The 23,135-nt window shown below is 40.3% G+C and overlaps 1 protein-coding gene across 1 annotated transcript; it reads right to left on the bottom strand.

The window, feature by feature from the left end:
• Window positions 1–10,067: 10,067 nt before the first annotated feature.
• On the bottom strand, window positions 10,068–18,960 carry LOC307129439 (uncharacterized protein). The gene is made up of 3 exons (XM_079821846.1): window positions 18,903–18,960; window positions 17,954–18,086; window positions 10,068–12,377 (listed from the first exon to the last, which is right to left on the bottom strand). The coding sequence occupies exons 2-3, from the start codon at window positions 18,036–18,038 to the stop codon at window positions 11,554–11,556; spliced, it is 909 nt and encodes a 302-aa protein (XP_079677972.1). The 5' UTR covers window positions 18,039–18,086; window positions 18,903–18,960; the 3' UTR covers window positions 10,068–11,553.
• Window positions 18,961–23,135: the final 4,175 nt, after the last annotated feature.

The raw sequence follows: 23,135 nt of genomic DNA, 5'->3' as shown, positions 1-23,135 counted from the left end.
TGTTGTAATGTTGATAGTAGCGCGCAGCTGTTCCGTGCTCCAGCACGGTTAGCGCTCACACTGCATGCGAACCGCGCCCGAGTCCAACTGAACCGTGCTCTGGCCCACCTCTTCCAAGCGGGCCAGGGCCGGCTAATCGAGCCGCGCCCGTGCACGGTTCAGATCACTCACACTAGTCAAACGAACCGCGCTTTGGTGGTCAAACGCACTCGGGCACGGTTCAAACTGGCTAGTGTGAGTACACCCTTAATCTCACGCCAAATTGCCAAACCTGCTTTTGATATTAAACAAAGTCTAAGCTTTTAGTCTAAGATTTTTTACTTTTTAAGTTTTAATGCGAAATTCAAACAATAAATCGTGTTTTGGCGCTAATATGGCATAACAATTAAAGCGCGGTCACGAGCTTCACAGAGCTCAATACTTCTAGCGCTGTGTCAATACATTTGAATGGCTTGATACACAACAGCTCCACTTTACAGGAGTTTGCAGCAAGTTTTGATAAACAGTACAGCATAGTGTGCATTGATTATTACGTCAACCATACAGGATCGTTTTATAATGGAGAGTGATGGAGATGCAACAATGTTAACATTAATGTTAATGTTTATTATTGTATTTAGCCCTCGGGTATTTCTTACTAATTGCTCACACTCATACTCATTGATGGTCAAATGTGACCATACACCTTAACTATTTTTCAATTGAATAAATGTTCTATATTTTAGTTCAATAATATTTATTGAATATTTTGATATATGTTGGTACTAAATACTATTTGTGCAATAATTATGGTCCATTAATGACCACTTAAAATATTTTTCTTCTAATATTTTTTTAATTTATATTACAATTAGTATAGTAATTAAGGTTACATTAGAAAATTCTTATTCAAAGAGGCAAATTAGAGTCATTTTGTGGCTCGAAAAATAATAATTTCCATTTGTAATGCCATTACCCACTGGTGCCTTTATGGCTCTTTAATCAATATACATGTATCTAATCTAGTTGCTCAAAAAAGTATTACAGTTTTGCATTTTAATACATATTTAGATATGATCAAACCCTAGATGTGCTCTGGCTCCTTTCTACACTGCCAAAGCAGTGCTGTTCCCTCTGCTCCCACAGGAGGTCAGTTTCACTGGCTAATTTCTCCACTGCCACATCAGTGCTGTTCCCTCTGCTCCCGCAGGAGCTCAGTTTCTCTGGCTAATTTCTCCACTGCCACAGCAGTGCTGTTCCCTCTGCTCCCCCAGGAGCTCAGTTTCTCTGGCTAATTTCTCCACTGCCACAGCAGTGCTGTTCCCTCTGCTCCCCCAGGAGGGAAGTTTTCTCTGGCTAATTTCTCCACTGCCACATCAGTGCTGTTCCCTCTGCTCCCGCAGGAGCTCAGTTTCTCTGGCTAATTTCTCCACTGCCACATCAGTGCTGTTCCCTCTGCTCCCGCAGGAGCTCAGTTTCTCTGGCTAATTTCTCCACTGCCACATCAGTGCTGTTCCCTCTGCTCCCGCAGGAGCTCAGTTTCTCTGGCTAATTTCTCCACTGCCACAGCAGTGCTGTTCCCTCTGCTCCCCCAGGAGCGAAGTTTTCTCTGGCTAATTTCTCCACTGCCACAGCAGTGCTGTTCCCTCTGCTCCCCCAGAAGCTCAGTTTCTCTGGCTAATTTCTCCACTGCCACAGCAGTGCTGTTCCCTCTGCTCCCCCAGGAGCGAAGTTTTCTCTGGCTAATTTTCTCCACGGCCAATGCAGTTTTGTGTCCCCCCCCAGACCTGCGGTCTGCAGGTCAGTGACTTACTCAACAACATCGTGCTCGCAGGTTAACCCCTCCTCCCTACCCTGCCCGGAAACAAACACCGCTAGATCCACCAATTACGTGCTAAATGCAGCAACCGCCAGCGCAAATCAGGGATTAAAAAGGAGAGTCTCCTCCTTCAAAGAAAGCAGGCAGCCCTGCAAACATTTTTAATTCTGGTAAATGTACCAAACAGCGATGCCAGTTTATGCACATTTGTATTTTCCGTGGCTGTGCCCATGCCCGCATTAATGTCCAGTGTATTTAAATATTTCACACATGGACTTTGAACAAGCTCATCATCCGGATTCCGAATTTACTAACTATCTGCTGTCAGGCCTCAAAATATTTTAGAACGCATCGCCTTATTGTTCCATAGCGACGCGTCATGCTTCTCACATGACACAAAGCTGCCACAATAGCGCTGTAAGACAGTTCAGCTGTATCGGATTAATTTTGTTTTTTCTTTTTTATTCAAAATATTCACAAAATTGCTAACCACGTCATGAACTATCTGATATTCTGATTTTCAAATATGCGTGAGTGAATATGTGTTAATTGATCTATACTGCACGATGGGTGACACAATGTTAGTTTGCGCCTCAGAGAATCGGATCTGTCGGATTTACATCACGCAAATTCATTCATGTTTTGTGAAATACACGAAAAAAAGTGTATAAGTGTTAAAGACTTCTCAAGCTACCCTTTCCGCATCGGGGAAGCAACTTCAGCAGCTCAAAAAGGCCTCTCCCAACAGCAGATCCAAGCTCTCAGGAGATGGTCCTCAGATGCTTTCTCAAAACTATATCAGGACCAACTGGTACCACATCATCAAGCCCTCCAAAGTTTCCACGCAGTGAGTCAGTGGAAAGTTTCCACGCAGTGAGTCAGCAGGAAGTTTCCACGCAGAGAGTCAATGGAAAGTTACCACGCAGAGAGTCAGCGGAAGTTTCCACGCAGCGAGAAAGTGGGTAGATTTCCACGCAGTGAGAAAGCAGATAGTTTTCCACACAGTGAGAAAGTGGATAGTTTTCCACGCAGCGAGAAAGCGGATAGTTTTCCACGCAGTGAGAAAGCGGATAGTTTTCCACGCAGTGAGAAGTGGAAAGTTTCCACGCAGTGAGTCAGCGGGAAGTTTCCACGCAGAGAGTCAACGGAAAGTTACCACGCAGAGAGTCAGCGGAAGTTTCCACGCAGCGAGTCAGCGGAAGTTTCCACGCAGCGAGAAAGTGGATAGTTTTCCACGCAGTGAGAAAGTGGATAGTTTTCCACGCAGTGAGAAAGTGGATAGTTTTCCACGCAGCGAGAAAGCGGATAGTTTTCCACGCAGTGAGAAGTGGATAGTTTTCCACGCAGTGAGAAAGCGGATAGCTCATCACGCGGTGAGAAGTGGATAGGTTTTCACGCAGTGAGAAAGCGGATAGTTCTTAATGCAGTGAGAAGTGGATAGTTTTCCACGAGAAAGCGGATAGTTTTTCCACGCAGTGAGGCAATGTCCACACGAACACGGGTATTTTCAAAACCGCAGCTTTTTCTACGCGGTTTGGCTGTTCGTCCACACGCAAACGCAGTATCCGGTTACTGAAACCGGACTTTTTTTATAACTCCGGCCATGGTGAAGTTTTTTAGAAACTCCGGTTACAGCGTTGTCGTGTAGACGGTGAAACCAGAGATTTCGGCTTGTTAATTCGAAATGTGCGCCGTTATCGCTTTTGTTTATACATGAGTGGAGTCTATGCAATGGCGGACGTAACTTGTAATAAGTCTGCTAACAGCGCTTATTACATATATACAGATGCGCAGTTATCTCATTGTATTGCAGAACAGAGGCGCCAGAATACAATAATACAACATAGTAAGGCAAGTGTGTGAAGCTTCAGTCCACTTGAGCTTTGCCCCTGTCACCGTGTATATACAGTTACCTGTCACTGATTCCAAAGTAAACTTATAGAAGGGTTTCACTGAGCCCATGGCATCCCTCAGTGCATCGGTGCCGTGGATGGGACCCATGTGGAAATCAAGCAGCCAATCATAGCGCGGTTTTGCGTTTTCATGTGTTTCATGTTTTTCACGCAGTGAGAAGTGGATAGTTTTTCACGCAGTAAGATATTGGATAGTTGTCCAAGCAGTAAGAGGGTGGATAGTTGTCCACGCAGTAAGATGGTGGATAGTTGTCCACGCAGTAAGATACTGGATAGTTGCCCAAACAGTAAGATGGTGAATAGTCTCCTCAAACAAATAAGTTGCGACACAGCGAGAAAGTCGAAGATTCCAGCATGGAAACGAATAGTTTTCCCACAGCAAGAAAGCGGATAAAACCCTCTAGATTGATAGGTTCCACTAGGGGAAAGTTCCACTTAGTAAGGAAGTGGATAGATTCATTGCAGCAAGAAAGTGGAAAGTTTCCATGCAGCAAGGAAGGGGTAAGGCAAAATCTCTAAATCAAGATCTCATATTTCTTTTTCCCATTTTTCTTCCAGGCGGTCTCCAACATACAAGGCTACACCCTGCTCACATCAAGAACCGGGCGTGAACTAAAAGGGGATGCCCACTGGCAACACAAGCCACTCACGGGCCCTCCCGTTCAATGTTCCCTCCCGTTCCCGGCCCCCTCTCTAATGCCAGCCGCCAAGCTCGGCACGTCTTGGGGGGTATTTAGCAGGCGGCTGTCCTATGCTCTTTAGCTTTTTGGGGGGTACTCCGGGCCTAATTCTGAGCTCGAAGCCCTCCCCCCCGGACAGCACGCCAAATACGCATTGAATTACTCTCTATAAATTATATGTAAGTGCGAACTCGTGAATTGGACTTAAGCAATAGAGTATTTGGACAAGCCATAGTAAAGAGAGTTGCAATAATCCAAACGAGATGTAATGAGCGCATGGATAGCAATCTCTAAGGTTTTCTCAGAAAGAGAAGATCTAATCTTAGAGAGAAGTAGCAGGAAAAAACAAGGGCTAATCACCGCATTTATTTGAGGTTCTGATCCCAGAAAACAGCCAAGTTCTTAATGCAGGATGAAGTAAGTGGAACAAGGTAGTCCAGGTCAATGGCCCTCATGGAAAATCTGGGAGGAGAAGCAAAGACTATAACCTCGGTTATAGATTAATTCAGAAATAAGACATTTTAAGAAAACAACCACATATTCACTTCATCTAGGCATGCAAAAAGAGATTTCAGAGCAGCATTTCAGAGGTAAATAAGTTTGGGTATCATCCGCATAGCAGAGAAATGATACACCATCTTCACAACTGAAGATGGAGCCCAGAGGAAGTAAATACAGGGAAAAAAGAATGGGTGCGGGAATTGAACTCAATCCACAGGAGAGTTGTGGAGGCAAGGAACAAAAATGACACAGTCTAACAGAGAAACTTCTATTTGTTAAATATTATTTAAACCAACTGAGGGCAGTTCCCTGAATGCATTTTTTTGTCATTTCAGTCTTGAAAAGCTTGGACGAGGAGTTGTGCAATTTATTCTGATAGGAAGGATCTGATTTTCCTGATGTTGTAAAGTGTGAACCTACAGCCATAGCCAAAAGTACTGACAGTGACCATTTTTGTTTTGCAAAGTTTGTTGCCTCAGTTGTTGTAGTGTTGATTCACATTGTTTCTAGATGCATTGATCTAGATGCTAGTGCATTGATCAGATGAATTGCGAATCATTACAGAAAGCATCATTGGCCAACCCCTCCCCCCATCATCAGCGCACGGGAAAGTGTGAACAAGTACTAGTCAGGTGAAATCACTATCATTCTGATTGGATTATAAGAGTAGGCTAAATGCTATAAAATGAGGGAAGAAGTGCTTCCAATCATTGTGTACTTGTGTTAGCAATAGTTCCCTCCAAAGAAAGATGTACAAATGAAATTATAAACTGTCTACTTTTATTTGTGTACACTCACAATAACAACAAAGGCTGTAAATTCAGGCTATTGTGTAATTGTGTTAGCAATAGATCCCTCCAAAGAAAGCCATCATCACTTAGCACCAAAATGGCCACACATGCAAGAAAATAGCTGCAAAGAATAAAGGCCGCTACATACTCCGCAAGAACAGAGAAAAAAGTTCTCGTAAAATGACATAATTTTGTTCTCGGAGCCTTGGTTTGAGAGCTCTCGCAGCTCGTTCTCGACACATCGTCTGAGCAGAACTTTTTTCTTGTGAGTGTCCGAGAACTATTTTGTGATTGGACGGAATTTTAAAGTGAGCGGGGTTAATGCGGAGAAACTGTGATTTTCAACACCTGCTTTTCTCGTGAAGTATGGAATGTCCTGGCCAGAACAAACTTTGTTCTTGTTGTTGCCACCTCGAGAAAACGAAAAAATGTATTTGTTCTTGCAGAGTATGTTCCAAGCTTAATGCACTTGAAAGAACAATTTACTGGATCAAGAACTCAAGGTTCAACTGCAGTGAAGACGACTTCAGGACGTCTCAGAGTGTCCAGCATGCACATCTACTCTTGAGGCGTCAGCTACAGGATCCTGTCCCCACCAGTGCAGAGCTTGCTCAACATTATCAGCAGGGAGTGTGATGCATCTGCACACACAGTGAAGCCAAGACCTCTGGACAACAACCTGGTGTGAAGACGGGCAGCAAAGCCACTTCTCAATAAAACATCACGGTCAGACTGAAATTCTGCCAGAAGTACAAGTGTTAGGCAGCAGAAGACTGGTGCAGTTATTTTCTCTGAAAAGGTAGTAGTGGCCTAATGGTTAGAGAGTCAGACTGGTAACCTGAAGGTTGTGGGTTTGATTATAATATAGGTGAGGGAGTGAATGAACAGCACTCTCTTCAACCCTCAATACCCCCGACTGAGATGCCCTTGAGGAAGGCACCTAACCTCCTAATCGCTCCCTGGCGCCACAGCAAATGGCTGCCCACTGCTCCGAGTGTGTGTGTGTGTGTGTGTGTGTGTTCCCTGCTTACAGCTCCTAATGTGGGACTAACTTGCATGGGTTAAAGAGGGCAAAGTCCCAGTATGGGCTACCAAATTTGGCCTTCACGTCACATCATATCATAATAAAGTGGCTCGGATAACATTACAGTGGGGAGAACAAGTATTTGATCAATCGCTGTCCATCGTGTCCGATGACGACTTCCTTCGAATTAGATTTCTCCACAGTCCTATTTTTTGCTTGCCGATCCCAGCTGCCTAGTGGGATCTGTTTATGCTTGAGATTTCGTTTAACTGTGTCTTTAAAGCGCAACTTTGGCCTGCCTATGCCACGGTGCCCTCTCTTTGAGCTGGGAGTAGATGAGCTGGGAGTTGATAATATGCTTTGGTAGTCAACTATTGTCCAGTCTGCTTAGATGGCCAGCCCATCTCAGATTGCGCTGTATTAAAGTTTTGTACATACTAAGTGTGTTGGTTTTGTCTAGTAACTCTTTGTTGGATATATGGTGCCACCATTTAATGCCTAAAATTTGTCTCAGGTGTCTCATCATGTAGGTGTTTAGGTTGTATGCTTGGGTCATATAAACTGTCCAAGATTCTGCTCCATATAGAAGAGCTGGGAGAACAATTGCACGATACACTGCACATTTTGTATTTATGGTAAGGTCTTTGTTGGACCAGACTCTTTCTTTTAGTCGGCCAAATGCCTGCGAAGCTTTAGATTTGCGTAGATATAATTCGGCATCTAATTTGTTATTGTAGGTGACTATTGCCCCGAGGTATTTGAACTCTTTGACTGTGGCTAAATTTTCGCCTCCAATCTGGATGTTCTGGCTACTTTCGACGGTGCCTTGGGGTGGCTGGAACATTATTTCTGTCTTCTTTATATTTATCTTGAGTCCATAGGTTGTTGCCGCTGTGGCAAAACGAGTGATAATTTCCTGTATATCCTGATGCGAGTGGGCAACAAAGTCGATGTCGTCGGTGAACATAAGTTTCCAGACAAGGAGAGGCTTAGTTCTATTTAGATACACTGCCGATTTTGCAGGTTTGCCCACTTGTAGGCAGGTCTGTAATTTTTATCATAGGTACACTTCAACTGTTCAAAAATCCAGAAAATCACAGTGTATGATTTTTAAGTAATTAATTTGCATTTTTTGGCATGATATAAGTATGATACATCAGAAAAGCAGAACTTAATATTTGGTACAGAAACCTTTGTTTGCAATTACAGAGATCTTACGTTTACTGTAGTTCTTGACCAGGTTTGCACACACTGCAGCAGGGATTTTGGCCCACTCCTCCATACAGACCTTCTCCAGATCCTTCAGGTTTCGGGGCTGTCGCTGGGCAATACGGACTTTCAGCTCCCTCCAAAGATTTTCTATTGGGTTCAGGTCTGGAGACTGGCTAGGCCACTCCAGGACTTTGAGTTGCTTCTTACGGAGCCACCCCTTAGTTGCCCTGGCTGTGTGTTTCGGGTCGTTGTCATGCTGGAAGACCCAGCCACGACCCATCTTCAATGCTCTTACTGAGGGAAGGAGGTTGGCCAAGATCTCGCGATACATGGCCCCATCCATCTTCTCCTCAATACGGTGCAGTCGTCCTGTCCCTTTGCAGAAAAGCATCCCCAAAGAATGATGTTTCCACCTCCATGCTTCACGGTTGGGGTGGTGTTCTTGGGGTTGTACTCGTCCTTCTTCTTCCTCCAAACACGGCGAGTGGACATGCGCTGGCTTGAGCAGGGGGACCTTGTGTGCGCTGCAGGATTTTAATCCATGACGACGTAGTGTGTTACTAATGTTTTCTTTGAGACTGTGGTCCCAGCTCTCTTCAGGTCATTGACCAGGTCCTGCCGTGTAGTTCTGGGCTGATCCCTCACCTTCCTCATGATCATTGATGCCCCACGAGGTGAGATCTTGCATGGTGCCCCAGACCGAGGGAGATTGACCTTCATCTTGATCTTCTTCCATTTTCTAATAATTGCGCCAACAGTTGTTGCCTTCTCACCAAGCTGCTTGCCTATTGTCCTGTAGCCCATCCCAGCCTTGTGCAGGTCTATAATTTTATCCCTGATGTCCTTACACAGCTCTCTGGTCTTGGCCATTGTGGAGAGGTTGGAGTCTGTTTGATTGAGTTTGTGGACAGGTGTCTTTTATACAGGTAACAAGTTCAAACAGGTGCAGTTAATACAGGTAATGAGTGGAGAACAGGAGGGCTTCTTAAAGAAAAACTGTCATGCAAAACAATGCAAATTAATTATTTAAAAATCATACAATGATTGGCCTCCGGCGTGTTGACTCAGATTGTTCGAATATTGCACTTTAATAATTATTTAATCAACATCATCCTCAATAAACCCGTCTCCAGCATGTTGCCCCCGGTCCCTCGAATATTCTGATCTATTATGACCTCTGAGCTGTAAAGCTGCCAGAATAATAATAATAATAATAATAATACGCTGTTTGTTAATTGGCCAGAGGAGAACTGGCACCCCGACTGAGCCTGGTTTCTCCCAAGGTTTATTTTCTCCATTAGGTCACCTAATGGGGTTTTGGTTTCCTTGCCACTGTTGCCTCTGGCTTGGCGTGCTCAGTTGGGGACACTAAATTTTTCAACTAAACATCGAAATAAATCTATTTAACAAACTAAATTAACTATTTAAACTAAATTACTGATCAAATTATTGATCTAAAGCCCACACTGTCACTGTATGATAATTGAAATGAACTGATGACATCAGCGTTTTTTCCAGAATGGCTATACAGCTGAATAAAATTATGCTGCATTATTTTCCTGTTTAACACTGTAAAGCTGCTTTGAAACAATCTACATTGTTAAAAGCGCTATATAAATAAAGTTGACTTGACTTGACTTGACAATGTGATTTTCTGGATTTTCAGTTTAAGTGTACCTTTGATAAAAACAGACTTCTACATACTTTGTAAGTAGGAAAACCTGCAAAATCAGCAGTGTATCAAATACTTGTTCTCCCCACTGTACGTTGAAATTCTGGATCCATGGCCAGGCAATTCCTGGATCTTAATCCCATAGAGAACCTGTGGTCAACCCTCAAAAGGCAAGTGGGCAAGCAGAAGCCCACCAATTGTGATCAACTCTCAATAAAGCAAGAATGGATCACCATCATTCAGGATTTGGTCCAGAAGCTGATATCCAGCATGCCAGAGCAAATTGCAGAGGCTATGAAGAAAGGTCAACACTGTAAATATTGACTCTTCTCAATGCTTTTGCTAATAAAAGCCTTTAAGAGTTATGAAATGCTTCTCCTTTTTTTCCAGTATACCATGAAAATGTGAAAATCTGAAGCAGCAAATGTTGTGAAAACCACTGATTACACAAAAAACAAAGATTACCAAACAAGCTTCAATTTCAATGGAATTTATTTCTTTGTCCATAAATATATTCAAAAAGGGTACCTGTTTAAATCAAATAATAATAAAAAAAAACACTAAATAAAAAGTTTATTTTTATAGATCAAAAGGTAACAAGTTCAATAATCACAGTTCACAAATGACGCTACAGCCGAAATCCCAGCTGATAAGAGTTGACTATAACTGGGCGTCCACACTGGCAGATTTGTGTGTCCACATACATGCCAAACTTTTCATAAAACAAAAAGAGGAAAAGAAAAATACATTATTGAATACACATTTCGTGGTTGAAAAACAAAACAACAGGCAATCTTAAACGAAAATGCATTAGACTTCAATCAAAACACGTATAAGCAATAAACCAATGTGCGGATGTGAATGGAATGAGTGTGTGTTTGATAATGTGTGAATGAGTGTGAGATTGCGCGTCAGGCACACTGACCCATTTTTTGGCGTACGGAATCGTAACTGGAGAGTAGAGATTGGACTTCGCCAGACTCCAGGAAGAAAGTTTAACGGACTTTAGACTCTTGTGAACAGCTTTCCACACAGCAGACGGTCTTTGAAGAGCGCCACTAGGGAATCACCAGACTCCACGTTGCATCAGACAGCTTGCAGGGGTAACATCAGTTCGAACAAACGCCATCTTCCATTCCACACGGTTTTCCTTCACTCTCTTTCACGAATCAACTTGCATACCTTGTGACGTATCCTTCTACCTGCTTAAATAGAGCTTGCCTCCATTTACCTTTCTGTCGTTAATTAATCACTCCACCCTTTCCGTTAAAATGAAAAGTAAAAGTAAACATGTATTGTTTACTGTACGGTCACATCTTGAAGAGAATATGAGCAAAGAAGAGGAAACATAAAGGAGATGAACAATCCACTGGAAGTCTCAAATTGGTCATGAAAAGTCTTACTTTTGTCTTAGTCAAAGAGTTTTACAGGGTAATACAATGAAGAGACCAGACGCTGACTGTATCTGTGCTGGGGTGAGATGGTGTCCATGATGAAGGGATGAAGGGGAATAGGTGAGCTTGATTGATGGCAACATCCACTTCCACCAACAAAGGGAGATAGGGGTTGGGATGAATGTTGGTGGATTGCAGTGGCTTTCTGATACATTATTCCTTTTAGCTGGAGAGGCCGCATCCCTTCCCCAAGATTTGAGCAAAGATTACGTTTGTTGTGATCTCTTTGCTCTCTGGATGTGTTTTGCAATGGGCAAAGTCCCCGTTACACAATTATGGGTAAGTAAGAATCAATGGTGAGGCACCTAAAGCTCTCACAGCATTGGCCCTGCCTTTTGTTCACACAGGGCAACTTTTTGCAATATATGGGAGTTTTTGCGATATGTTTTCGTTTTCAATTCACAATTCTAATTTGCACAATTTGAAGGGTAATGGAAACGCAGCTACTGATGACATAAAACCATACTTCTTTGAGCGAATCCTTGTGGTTACTTTACTTGTGAAGCATTTATAACACATAAACGATTTCCCCTCTTTTGCAAGAACTCATGTGAACCTTAAGATTTCTTTTGTGACTGTAACTCTTCCCACAATCATCACATGTGAACGGTTTCTTTCCAGTGTGAATTCTCATGTGATACTTGAGACGTACTGCTGTTGCGAAACTCTGTCCACATTTATCACATATGAACGGCTTTCCAGTGTGAATTCTCATGTGGACCGTAAAGCTTTTTTGATGTGCAAAACTCTTTCCACAATGAGAGCAAGAAAAAGGCTTCTCTCCAGTGTGAATTCTCATGTGGGCTTGAAGGCTTCCTTTTTGATTGAAACTCTTTCCACACTGTTGGCAGGTGAAACGTTTGTCTTCACTGTGAATTCTCATGTGGACATTAAGGTTTCCTTTTTGATTGAAACACTTTCCACACTGTTGGCAGGGGAACTGTTTGTCTCCAGTGTGAATTCTCATGTGGACATTAAGGTTTCGTTTTTGAGTTAATCTCTTTCCACACAGTTTGCAGGTAAAACAGCTCTTTTTGGTGTGAATTCTCATGTGGACATCAAGGTTTCGTATTTGAGTGAAACGCTTTCCACACCGTTGGCAGGAGTAAGGCTTCTCTCCAGTGTGAGATCTCATGTGGACTTCCAGGTTTAGTTTTCGACTGAAACTTTTTCCACACTGAGCACAATTTAAATTACTCTTAGATTTGGTCTTCTGAATATTTTCCATCTTAATGAATTTCTCTCCAGTCATGAAATCCTGATGTTTCTCACACTGATCTTTATCTTCTACATTATTCAGTTCCTGACTCTCCTCTTTCAGCGGCACCAAGCCTAAAGCGAAAAAAGACAAATACAAGTTAACACCAGTTTAATGGCACAGAACTACAGACATAAAAACCAACACAAGGCATCAAAACCTACAGAAATAAGTTTACTGAAGAGGGGTTTAATATGGAGTCGGCCCACCCTTTGCAGCTCTAACAGCTTCAACTCTTCTGGGAAGACTTTCCACAAGGTTTAGGAGTGTGTTTATGGGGATTCTTCTGGAAGCGCATGTGTGAGGTCAGGCACTGATGTTGGACGAGAAGGCCTGGCTCTCAGTCTCCGCTCTAATTCATCCCAAAGGTGTTCTATCGGGTTGAGGTCAGGACTCTGTGCAGGCCAGTCCAGTTCCTCCACACCAAACTCGCTCATCCATGTCTTTATGGAGCGACACTTTGTGCACTGGTCAGTCATGTTGGGACAGGAAGGGGCCGTCCCCAAACTGTTCCCACAAAGATAGGGGCATGAAATTGTCCCAAATGTCTTGGTGACGCATTAAGAGTTCCTTTCAGTGGAACTAAGGGGCCAAGCCCAACCCCTGAAAAACAACCCCACCACATTTTACACTTGGTACAATGCAGTCAGGCGAGTCCCGTTCTCCTGGCAATTGCCAAACCCAGACTCGTCCATTGTCAGACAGAGAAGCGTGATTGGTCACTCCAGAGAACACGTCTCCACTGCTCTAGAGTCCAGTGGCGGCGCACTTTACCCTACTGCATCCCACGCTTTGCATTGCACTTGGTGATGTGCGGCTTGGATGAGCTGCTCTGCCATGGAAACCCATTCCATGAAGCTCTACACACTGTTCTTGAGCTCATCTGAAGGCCACAGAAGTTTGGAGGTCTGGAGCTCTTGACTCTGCAGAAAGTTGGCGACTCAGACATATAGTGTGGCAGGAGAGTTGCGTGGTTGTCAGCTGTCAATAACATATTATTGACTAATAAAATAACTAAATGTCTTGAGCACATTTTGTATGACTCCCTAATCAAACACTCCAGATTCAACTCATTAGTAGAGACTTCTGAAGTGGATGTACTATAATCAAGTATATTGATGGCTCAGTGCCGGCACTCCCACAACGTGCTGTGCGTAGGACACCAGGTACTGCTATTGGGGCACTACAAGAAGACCCATTGTTCTGAGTTGGTTGCAGAGTGCCTGAGAAAAACACGTTGTCCCGATTCAGTATCTGCGGTCAGATGATATGTTGTAAGGCTGTCTGTCTCTTTTATCTTAGAAAACCGAACTTTCATGTCCTGTCAGCCGCTAAACTGTGCTCGTAGCGCACACTGCAGCACGCGCTGTATACCACTTCATATATTAAGCACAAGAGAAACTACGATCATGCAAAGTAAGTCATGAAATAAAAGTAAAGTACCAATAAATCACGTAACAGGTACGCTGTGTGTTAGCTGGGAAGGATTTGCATTCATTCTGTGCTAATCAGGAGCAGTGGTATGATTTATTAACAGTTCATGTTGTTTATTTGCCATGGTAACTGTTGTTTCCATAACCCCAAAATGCCACTTTATTTTCACTTTATTTTGTAAATAAATTATAAATTATCTTGTAAATTTGAACTTTACTGTGTTACAAAAACTTATAGGCATATTTATTAATCACCAGTATTAGTCATATTCATACAATTTATGTGTTTAAGTAGGCTAAAGCGGGATATTACTTGTGTGTGGTCATTAATTTTTGTGAAATAAATTTGCCTTTTTGTTTTTTTTAAACTAGTCTAGACTAGTCTACAGTGGAAGCATATTTCATTTGAGTTTACAGGTTTGCTAACTGCTCTAAAGAAAAAGTGAAGCCAATGTATAAAGTTAATAAAGATTAAGTTAAGTTAAATTATTGTTGTTGTTATCATTAGATTAAAAGTGAATCATTGCTGGTGCCCTGCCATGAACCCTGACCCACAGCAAACCGAACCGGACCGTGGCATTGGTGTATCGTTACACCCCTAGAGTTTATGTAAGTGCGGCGAGTACACATATTTTGTTTGTGACTATACAGAGAATAATAACAGCCGACCCCTGTCTTCTTCCTTGCCCACCCTACAAACCTGTTACAATTACTTTTTTTGTTTTTTTTGTTTTTATAATCCCTTGTGTGTGTTGTTATATTAACCTATTACTATCATTAAAATAATATCCCTGGGCTTGAAATGTATTTTTTTACTTGGTAGCACTGGTGCTTTCAACTTCAAAAAGTTTGGATAAATTTACAGCACAAATTTAGGAGCACCACAACTAAAATGTTCATATATATGATTCAACAGAGCAACCTTGTTACAGTCAGTAACATTATCCACCCTCAATCTCCACTTACACTAAATCAGAATCACTCTTGTGTTTTGGTGATTCCCTAGTTATTTTTTGTTACTGACGTTTTAATCAGTCCGGTCGGCGAAGTTAAATCCTCCTCTCTTCATCTCTGTACATGTTGTGCGCTAGTTAGCACCCTGTCATGTGACAACAGAGCCAGTGAAAGGAGAGATTGACGGCTAATATTAACCAACCTAAAGTCTGCTTTAAAATTAAGAGCATGAAGAAGTTGAATTTGTTATTTATAGGACGGTGGACCGGTCACTGTATCCGCTCACAGCGGGCTCACACTGTGCAGTTACTAGCGGACAGTGTGTAAAGAAATGAAAACAAGTCACACCTCAAACATTATTTGCACTCGCACAAATACATTGTTATGTTTCCTGAGGTGTACTTATATTAATAGTATGGTTTTTAAATAATAAAAAAAATGTCAATTTAGAAATAAAAAGCATTTTTTCTATACTGATATTAGCCCTCTGGCTTGAATGCTCTTTTTGAAGGGGCGTGTCTACTGTGAGACCCACTGTTGTGATTGGCTGACATCTTTGCATTTGAAATGAGTATTAGATTATGTGGCGGAGGGGGCGTGGTTTAGCGAGACACCGTCTGACTCGGCAAGCACTGCCCAAACGGTGGATATAACTGCGAACCGTACACGTGTGCCCGCCCTTCAAATATCAATTCGAGAGAGTGAACGCACATCAAGAAAGGAATATTATTTCACTATTTAAGATATGCTTACGTTTTGTAGCCTGTCTGAAAAACACATATCCCTGGGACGTTGTGCTTTGCGAGCCCTAGCCCATAAACATGTCAGAGTCTGATCCCAAATCGCAATGAACAAACAACACCATAAATAAAGGATTCTCCAGCCTGTGACGGCGTGCTAAGTTATGTTCTGTTAATCACATAAACATAATAAATAGATATCAAACGATCTTTAACAATGCAATACTGTCACATATTAAAAACATGTTTTAACATTCATTCATGTAATCTCATCCTGTCTGCAAATCCAGTCTCGTTTACAAACGAATCCGTGGTGAAATGAAGGAACAGACGCAATGTCTTCCCCACGTGAGCTGGATATTCATTAAAAATTAAGTTAATCTATGCATTCATAATATTGGAATCTGAATGAAGCTTATGCGATATGTTTACTGCTTAGTTCAGCTCTATGTGTAGGCCTGTGTCATGTTAGTGTTGTTTTTCTGTAGAGGCGGTGCTTCACCACACGATGATGTCAAGGTTATGTTAGGTAACCGGAGACGTTCCCTTTCGAGTCGGTCTCTCGTCACTGCGTCACCGATAGGTGTTGCTATGGGGATATAATAAAATCCCGCCATTTGATGGCTAAGGTCCAGATCAGCTGCAAGCCAATCCGTAGACCTACCTAAAGAACTTCACGCAATGGAGACCTAAAGCTCAGCGGCACAGCGGCTATAAGGATGTCGGTTAAGGGAAAATAAATTAAATGAACATCCCTAGTTGGATGTGTTACTCTCATCCTTCTCTGAGGATGGTACTCCTCTGGTAGTTTTTGCCCCATTTTGACATATATTAGAGTGAAATCTTATGAAATCTGAGGTGGAGGATTCCCATAAAAGCGTTCAGTTCCGCTAAAAACCCAAAAATTTTAATTTGTTCCGTGTTTTCCCGCTCGCTCCGCAGCATCGCGCTCAGTCTGTGGCAGTGCCCGCTCTCAGGTCGATTACAAACTACAATCCACATTACAGACAGTGGTTGATCTGCGGAATTAGTAATTTGGAGTTTGTTTTTGTATTTTTGTCTGTAATATTTTGCTCCTGGTCTTTTAATAATGCTAACACAACTTGTGCAAAATATCCACATTCTTGGAAGATAATTAATTGTATAAATCAAATTATTGCACCTGATCTGATCTAATATAAATAACACCAAATTTGCTGTTGTCGACACTTTGTAGACAAAAAAAACAATGACTTCACAAAAAAGAAGAGAGAGCAAAGGGAGGCTTATGCCCTTCGCTGGATTCAAAGCTCCAGCAGGTAAATCATTATATAGAGTATTATTACAGTTTGTCACACTTTAACTCCTGTAAAGTATATTTCCCATCATAATCAATTGTCTGAGTTAATTTTAGTATCTATAATAATGTAAATATACATTATGCTATTTTATTAAGACCATATTAATAGTATACATAATTAAAAAAGGTTATATAAGTTGTAGTGGAGTACAATGGGGCTAAAGGAACACCCTAAGAAAAATGGGCTTTTAATCATGTCTAAATTAATACTTGTTCAAAAAAATCTCTTTAGCACAGTTTGCAGTATTTTCTGTTTATTTTGATGAATAAAACAAGTCATTTTTGTTCAATAAATATAAAAATATGTTAATATAAAAGTATATTTTAAAAATACATTAAAAAAATTTAAGTAAAGATTCTGAAAGCATTGAATGAGATCCCATAATAATTTAATAAAGCTTTACAGTACTAAAAAACAATAAATATATTTTTATTATATGATATGATTATCTTTTTTTTTTTTTTTTTATCTAATGATTTCATTATAAATATGATGGTGGACTAAGGTGGACACCCAATCTAATATATGACATTTACCATCTGATTCGAACCATGTCATGTTAAAAAATGGAAAACTATTTATTATCATTGTGCCTTTTACCCCAAATACCATACTTTTACATATTCTTCTGTTATTGAAAAACAGTTGCTTTATTTACTTTGAGCAAAACTGAAAATCATAAACAAGACATTTTGTCTCAAAATATATTCAATTATTTTTGCAATTATCATTTGCTACTTAAATCTACAACATAAAAAAAACATTAAATATGAGATCAAATTAGCACAAAATCAACTTTTTGGAAGCATAATTACAACAACTTAAGTTGAACTAGCACTAAAGCCTAACAATTGTATTTACACAATTAAAAGGTTTGATATTCAGTCTTTACATTAAGATGATACTCAACCCCCTTATAGTGCCGTTTTTTTGGTTTGGGCCACTGCGTCTCCAAATGTCTGTGCACAGCCCTGATAGAGTCCATATAATGCGAGTGTAGATGTCCTCTAAAGTTCATGTGCAAACACTTTATTTCCATTCTGGTCATGTGATCTCAACACGTCGACCGTCTCCATGTCAAATAAAACTGCTTTAATTAGGACACGTGTGACATTCTTCAAATATATCCTTCATTTCTGTAGAGGATCACAGGACTGAGTTGAGCTTTGAGAATGACACTAACCTGTTTGCTCCTCAGTTTCTTCAGGTTTCACACTGAACACTTCTTCAATCTTTATGTCTTCACTCTCCTGTTTAATCAACGCCATCTTTATAACAGTGTCACGTGGATCTCAGAGGCTTCTCCAGGAGTTCTCCTGTGTGTTTGGACAAAGTCATGTTTAAGAGGAGAATAATAATTCACAGAAAGAAAAATAATTGGGACTCAATTAGTTTAGTAGTCAGGCAAATAGTTCATGGCCTTAAAAATAGCCACAAAAAACACTACAAATTAATAAAATAACTAATTACAGACACGTCATATTAATGTATGATTTACATTGGGTGTTTAATGATTTGTACATATTTATGGATACATGTATTGTCATGAAAACATTTATGGTTTGCTTATGTTTGAGCGGCGATTCAAGCTTCGAATCAGTGAGTCATTTGGCAAAGCATTCGATTCAATTGACTCGGAGTTTCAAAAAGCTCAGTTTCTTCATGTCTGAATTAGTGTTTATCATGAGCGGATTCACGATATAGGTCGCGATATGAGACTCACCTTTTGTTACTAACATGTGAATATACTTCACTTATATAAATTAACCATGGTTTATTATAGTAAAAGTGTAGTAACCATGGCTAATTGACTACCATTAATATAACCACAGTTTTACCACAAATACCATGGTTAAACTACGGTTAGAGTACAAAAAACTATGGTTAGAGTACAAAAACCATGTTTAATTTGTGGTTACCATGGTTTAACTATAAAAACCATGGTTTTTTTTTTTGGCTTTATTTGTAGTAAAACTATGGTTCATTTTCGTAAGGGCTTTACTCACAGAAATACCGCACTAATGTTACATGAATTGCATATTACAAAGATATGTTCAATAATACATCAGTTACACCTCTTGTAAAAGCTATCAAACCGGTGTGTATCTATTTAAAAGCGAAAAACCACTAACCTTTCTTCAGTCTAACCACCATAACAGTCACAGGAGCTCGGCGCAGCTTTATGATGTCATCACAGAGCAAAATAAAAGTCCTGTTCACTCATTTTTCTTCTTCTTTTTCTTTTTATGGCGGGTGGCACCAACGTTAAGGTGCATTATCGCCACCTACTGTATTGGAGTGTGAACCAGAGTTTACCCATTTCATATACTAAATAAATAAATAAATAAATAAAAAATAAACCCTAAATTCTCTTAATCAACTCTGTTCTCTTGAGATAAAAAAAATAAACTCTCTAATCCGTAACTAAATATATTTTTAAGCTTTAGATCATCCACTCCCAACTTTCTGAGTTCATTCTTCATTGTTTCTCGTTCATTAGTATATTTTTGACAGACACATATAACATGTTCTACTGATTCCTCTAGTCCACAGTACTCACATAATCCTGTTGGATGTTTATTTATTAATTTTAAAGTTTTATTCAGCATGGTATGTCCCACCCTTAATCTTGTTAGAATAGTTTCCTCTTTGGTATTCTTGTCTTCCTCACTCCTTCTACTTCCCGTTGTAGTTCATAAAGCTGACGTCCTGTATTTCCTGTATCCCATCTTTGTTGCCACTCTTTAGTGATATATGCTTTAATTATTGCTTTTGCTTCAAATTTACTAAATGAGATATTCATAATATCCTAATTTTCCAAAGCCTGCTTTGCTAATCCATCAACCTTTTCATTTCCCTTTATCCCCCTATGTGCTGGTATCCACATGAATCTTATCGTAATGTTCATATTTTTAAATCTGAACAAGTTTTCACATATCTCATTTACTAGATCCTGTCTACTGTGAGATGTGAATGATTGCAATGACTGTAATGCTGAACATGAATCTGTACAAATTATAATCTTTTTGATTCCAGTATCTCTACAGTGTAAACTGATAAATGATCTGATGTTCTCCTATTAATAAAGACGTTTAAGGATGGAATACTAAAAGCAAAACCTGTTCTCCCTGCATCAGTATATACTGGAGTAAATGCTTGATAAACAGTTTGTGGTCTATCTTTAACAATAGCTGCAATGTCTCCAGATTCTTTAAATACCGTCATTAATTCTAACATATAAAAATCCAAGAACACTGCAGGAAACATCCAAGGTGTAGTTATTGATAAAGATACTGTAGGTATGTATCTTTTCTGACTTAAAACCATTTCTCTTGCTTCTTTGCCACTATTCCATGCAAAACACTTCTGTCTAGATCCTTCCTCTTCCCAGCAAGGAAGGAGTCCCTTTACTGTTGGATGACGGTCTTCTGAATGGCCTTGAAGATTTACCCAGCAATTGATCATTAACTTCTTTCGTCTGATTTGTAACGGCATTTCACCAACCTCAACCTGAAGAGCAGATACAGGAGTCGTTTTAAAAGCACCACAACAAAGTCTCAAAGCTTGAGCTTGTATCACATCCAGCTTCTTCAATAGAGTTTTTGCTGCTGAGTCATAAACAATACTTCCATAATCTAATACTGATCTAACCAATGCTATATAAATATTTCGCTCCTCATTCTGATCCTCTTAGGCATCTCATCACATTTAAAATATTTTTACATTTAGTGTCTATCTTTTGTATATGTTCTTTCCATGATAATTTAGCATCAAACCACACACACCCAAAAACTTAAAAACTTGAACTTGTTCAATAGTTTGTCCATACATCTTTATCTGTGTGTCAATGACTCTTTTCATAGTAAACATGATTGTTATTGTTTTATCTACTGAAAACCTGAAACCCCATGAATATGATCTTTCTACTACTTCTATTGCCTCTTGTATTTTTCCTGTTATATGATTTATATTTTTCCCCGTTTCCATAATGCCTCATCATCTGCAAACAATGATCGCCCAATGTCTCCTTTTACTTGAGAAAATACATAATTTATGGGGGGGGGGGGGGGGGGGGGGTATTACAAAACATCTGCCAACTCTGTCCTTTTGCACTCCATATAATTTTCCTAACCTTTGCTTGCATTTGTTTATATTGAATTAGGTTTTGATAATTATGAGTTCTTCTTAATACTCTTAAAGCTTTATTTCTTTCTTTAACTGCTGCACTTCACTCCTTTGTCCACCAAGGAACCCCCTTCCTCTTCATTTGTCCTTTACTTTTAGGAATTAATTAATTAGCAGCTTCAAGCAATACTTTTTCCAATTTCTAAACTTCCTAAACTTTTAAACCCACTCTTGTTCGGTTAAACATAGTTCAGACTGCATGATTTTCAAACTCGTCGGATCACTTTTCTTTTCACATTGCATGACTATCTGGGCCAGCATTCAGTCACTACTGTGTTCATACTGTCACAGGGGGTTTCACACTGCATCACTGTATAAGAGAAAGAATCGCCGACTGCAGTGCAGAAACTTGCTATCCAAATTGTCTGTCCACTGATTTTCAGCAAAAAGGAGAAAACCTTTTAAGTTGGCTATTATTAAACCACTTATAAAAAAAAATGCAACTTGATCCTACAGAATTAGTCAATTATAGACCAATCTCAAATCTACCCTTTCTGTCAAAAATACTAGAAAAGGCAGTGTCTTCACAATCATGCTCCTTTTTAGAAAGAAATTATATCTGTGAGGATTTCCAGTACTAAGACTGCTCTCATCAGAGTTACACATGATTTCCTCTTATCATCTGATCGTGGCTGTATCTCTCTATTAGTGTTACTCGATCTTAGCGCTGCATTTGATACTATCGACCACACCATTCTTTGAATAGACTTGAAAATTATGTAGGTATTAGTGGAATTGCTTTGTCATGGTTTAAATCATACCTATCTGACTGTTATCAGTTTGTAGCAGTAAATGAAGAGATGTCACACCAATCACAAGTTCAGTATGGAGTACCACAGGGCTCAGTGCTAGGACCGCTGCTCTTCACCCTGTACATGCTACCACTGGGAGATATCATTAGGAAGCATGGCGTTAGTTTTCATTGTTATGCTGACGATACTTAGCTCTATATTTCTTCACGTCCTGAAGAAACTTACCAATTCACAAGAGGAACATTGGATGACTAGTAATTTCCTGCAACTTAATTCAGAATTTTTGTATTATTTTTTTATTGTTGGACAAAAAAGCTCCACAAGTAGTAACCTAGAATACTGTCTAACACTTGATGGCTGCTCTGTCAAGTCCTCGTCGTCAGTGAGGAACCTGGGTGTGCTCTTTGATACCAATCTCTCATTTGAAAGCCACATTTCTAGCATCTGTAAAACTGCTTTCTACCATCTTAAAAATATATCTAAATTACGGCACATGCTCTCAATGCAAAATTCTGAACAGTTAGTTGATGCGTTCATGAGCTGTAGATTATTGTAATGCTCTACTGGGTGGTTGCCCTGCTCGCTTAATAAATAAACTCCAACTGGTCCAAAACGCAGCAGCTTGAGTTCTTACTAGAGCCAGGAAGAATGACCATATTAGCCCAGTTCTGTCAACACTGCACTGGCTCCCTATTAAACATTGCATACATTTTAAAATCTTGCTTATTACTTTCAAAGCACTAAATTGTTTAGCTCCAGTACTTGAGCGAGCTCTTAACACATTATACTCCATCACATCTACTGCGCTCTCTAAACTCTGGCCAGTTGATCATACAGAGAATATCGAAATCAACTGCAGGCGGTCGATCCTTTTCCTATTTAGCTTCTAAACTCTGGAACAGTCTTCCTAACATTGTTCGGGAAGCAGACACACTCTATCAGTTTAAATTCCCATAACAATCAGTCAATTAGACTCCCCCTGAAATTGCCTTACGACACAGCATCCCAATAAATCTGTCTCCAGCGTGATGACAGACAGAACAAGACATTATCAAGTTATCACACAATTCTTCTGGCAGGATCATTTTAGCAAAATATCTCAGCTTTCACTGATTGAATCCAGGGGCCTATACCATGAAGCTGGTTTAGCTGGCTAGCCAGATATGTTTAGGCTTAGTTTGTGCCAATCCTGGGTTTTAGATGTATTCCAGAAAGCAAGGTTAACTTACCGTCACATACACCTTGAACTCTCGGTTGATTAACCCAAAGCTTGCTTACTCCAGGCATGCTGGTTCCAAAAAACGAGTCCAGGAGTAAGTTCAACCAACTCAGAGTATGTTCCTGTTTAACACAGGCATTCTCAACAGAGCGACGAATTGATGATTCACCATGGAAACAGACGCTAAGAAAAAGCGCCCCATTCCACTT

The sequence above is a fragment of the Gobio gobio genome, assembly GCF_949357685.1.
Source record: "Gobio gobio genome assembly, chromosome: 7".
Taxonomy (NCBI): Eukaryota; Metazoa; Chordata; class Actinopteri; order Cypriniformes; family Gobionidae; genus Gobio; species Gobio gobio.
Note: the sequence above shows the minus strand (reverse complement) of the source record. Positions and strands in the feature narration are given on the sequence as shown.

What these genes read in the sequence shown, in the direction of transcription:
- LOC307129439 (XM_079821846.1), bottom strand. Translation starts at nt 18,038, where the DNA reads ATGGCGTTGATTAAACAGGAGAGTGAAGACATAAAGATTGAAGAAGTG. An exon ending in AGAAACTGAGGAGCAAACAG is followed by an intron (nt 12,378 to 17,953) that starts GTTAGTGTCATT and finishes TTTTCGCTTTAG; the next exon opens with GCTTGGTGCCGCTGAAAGAG.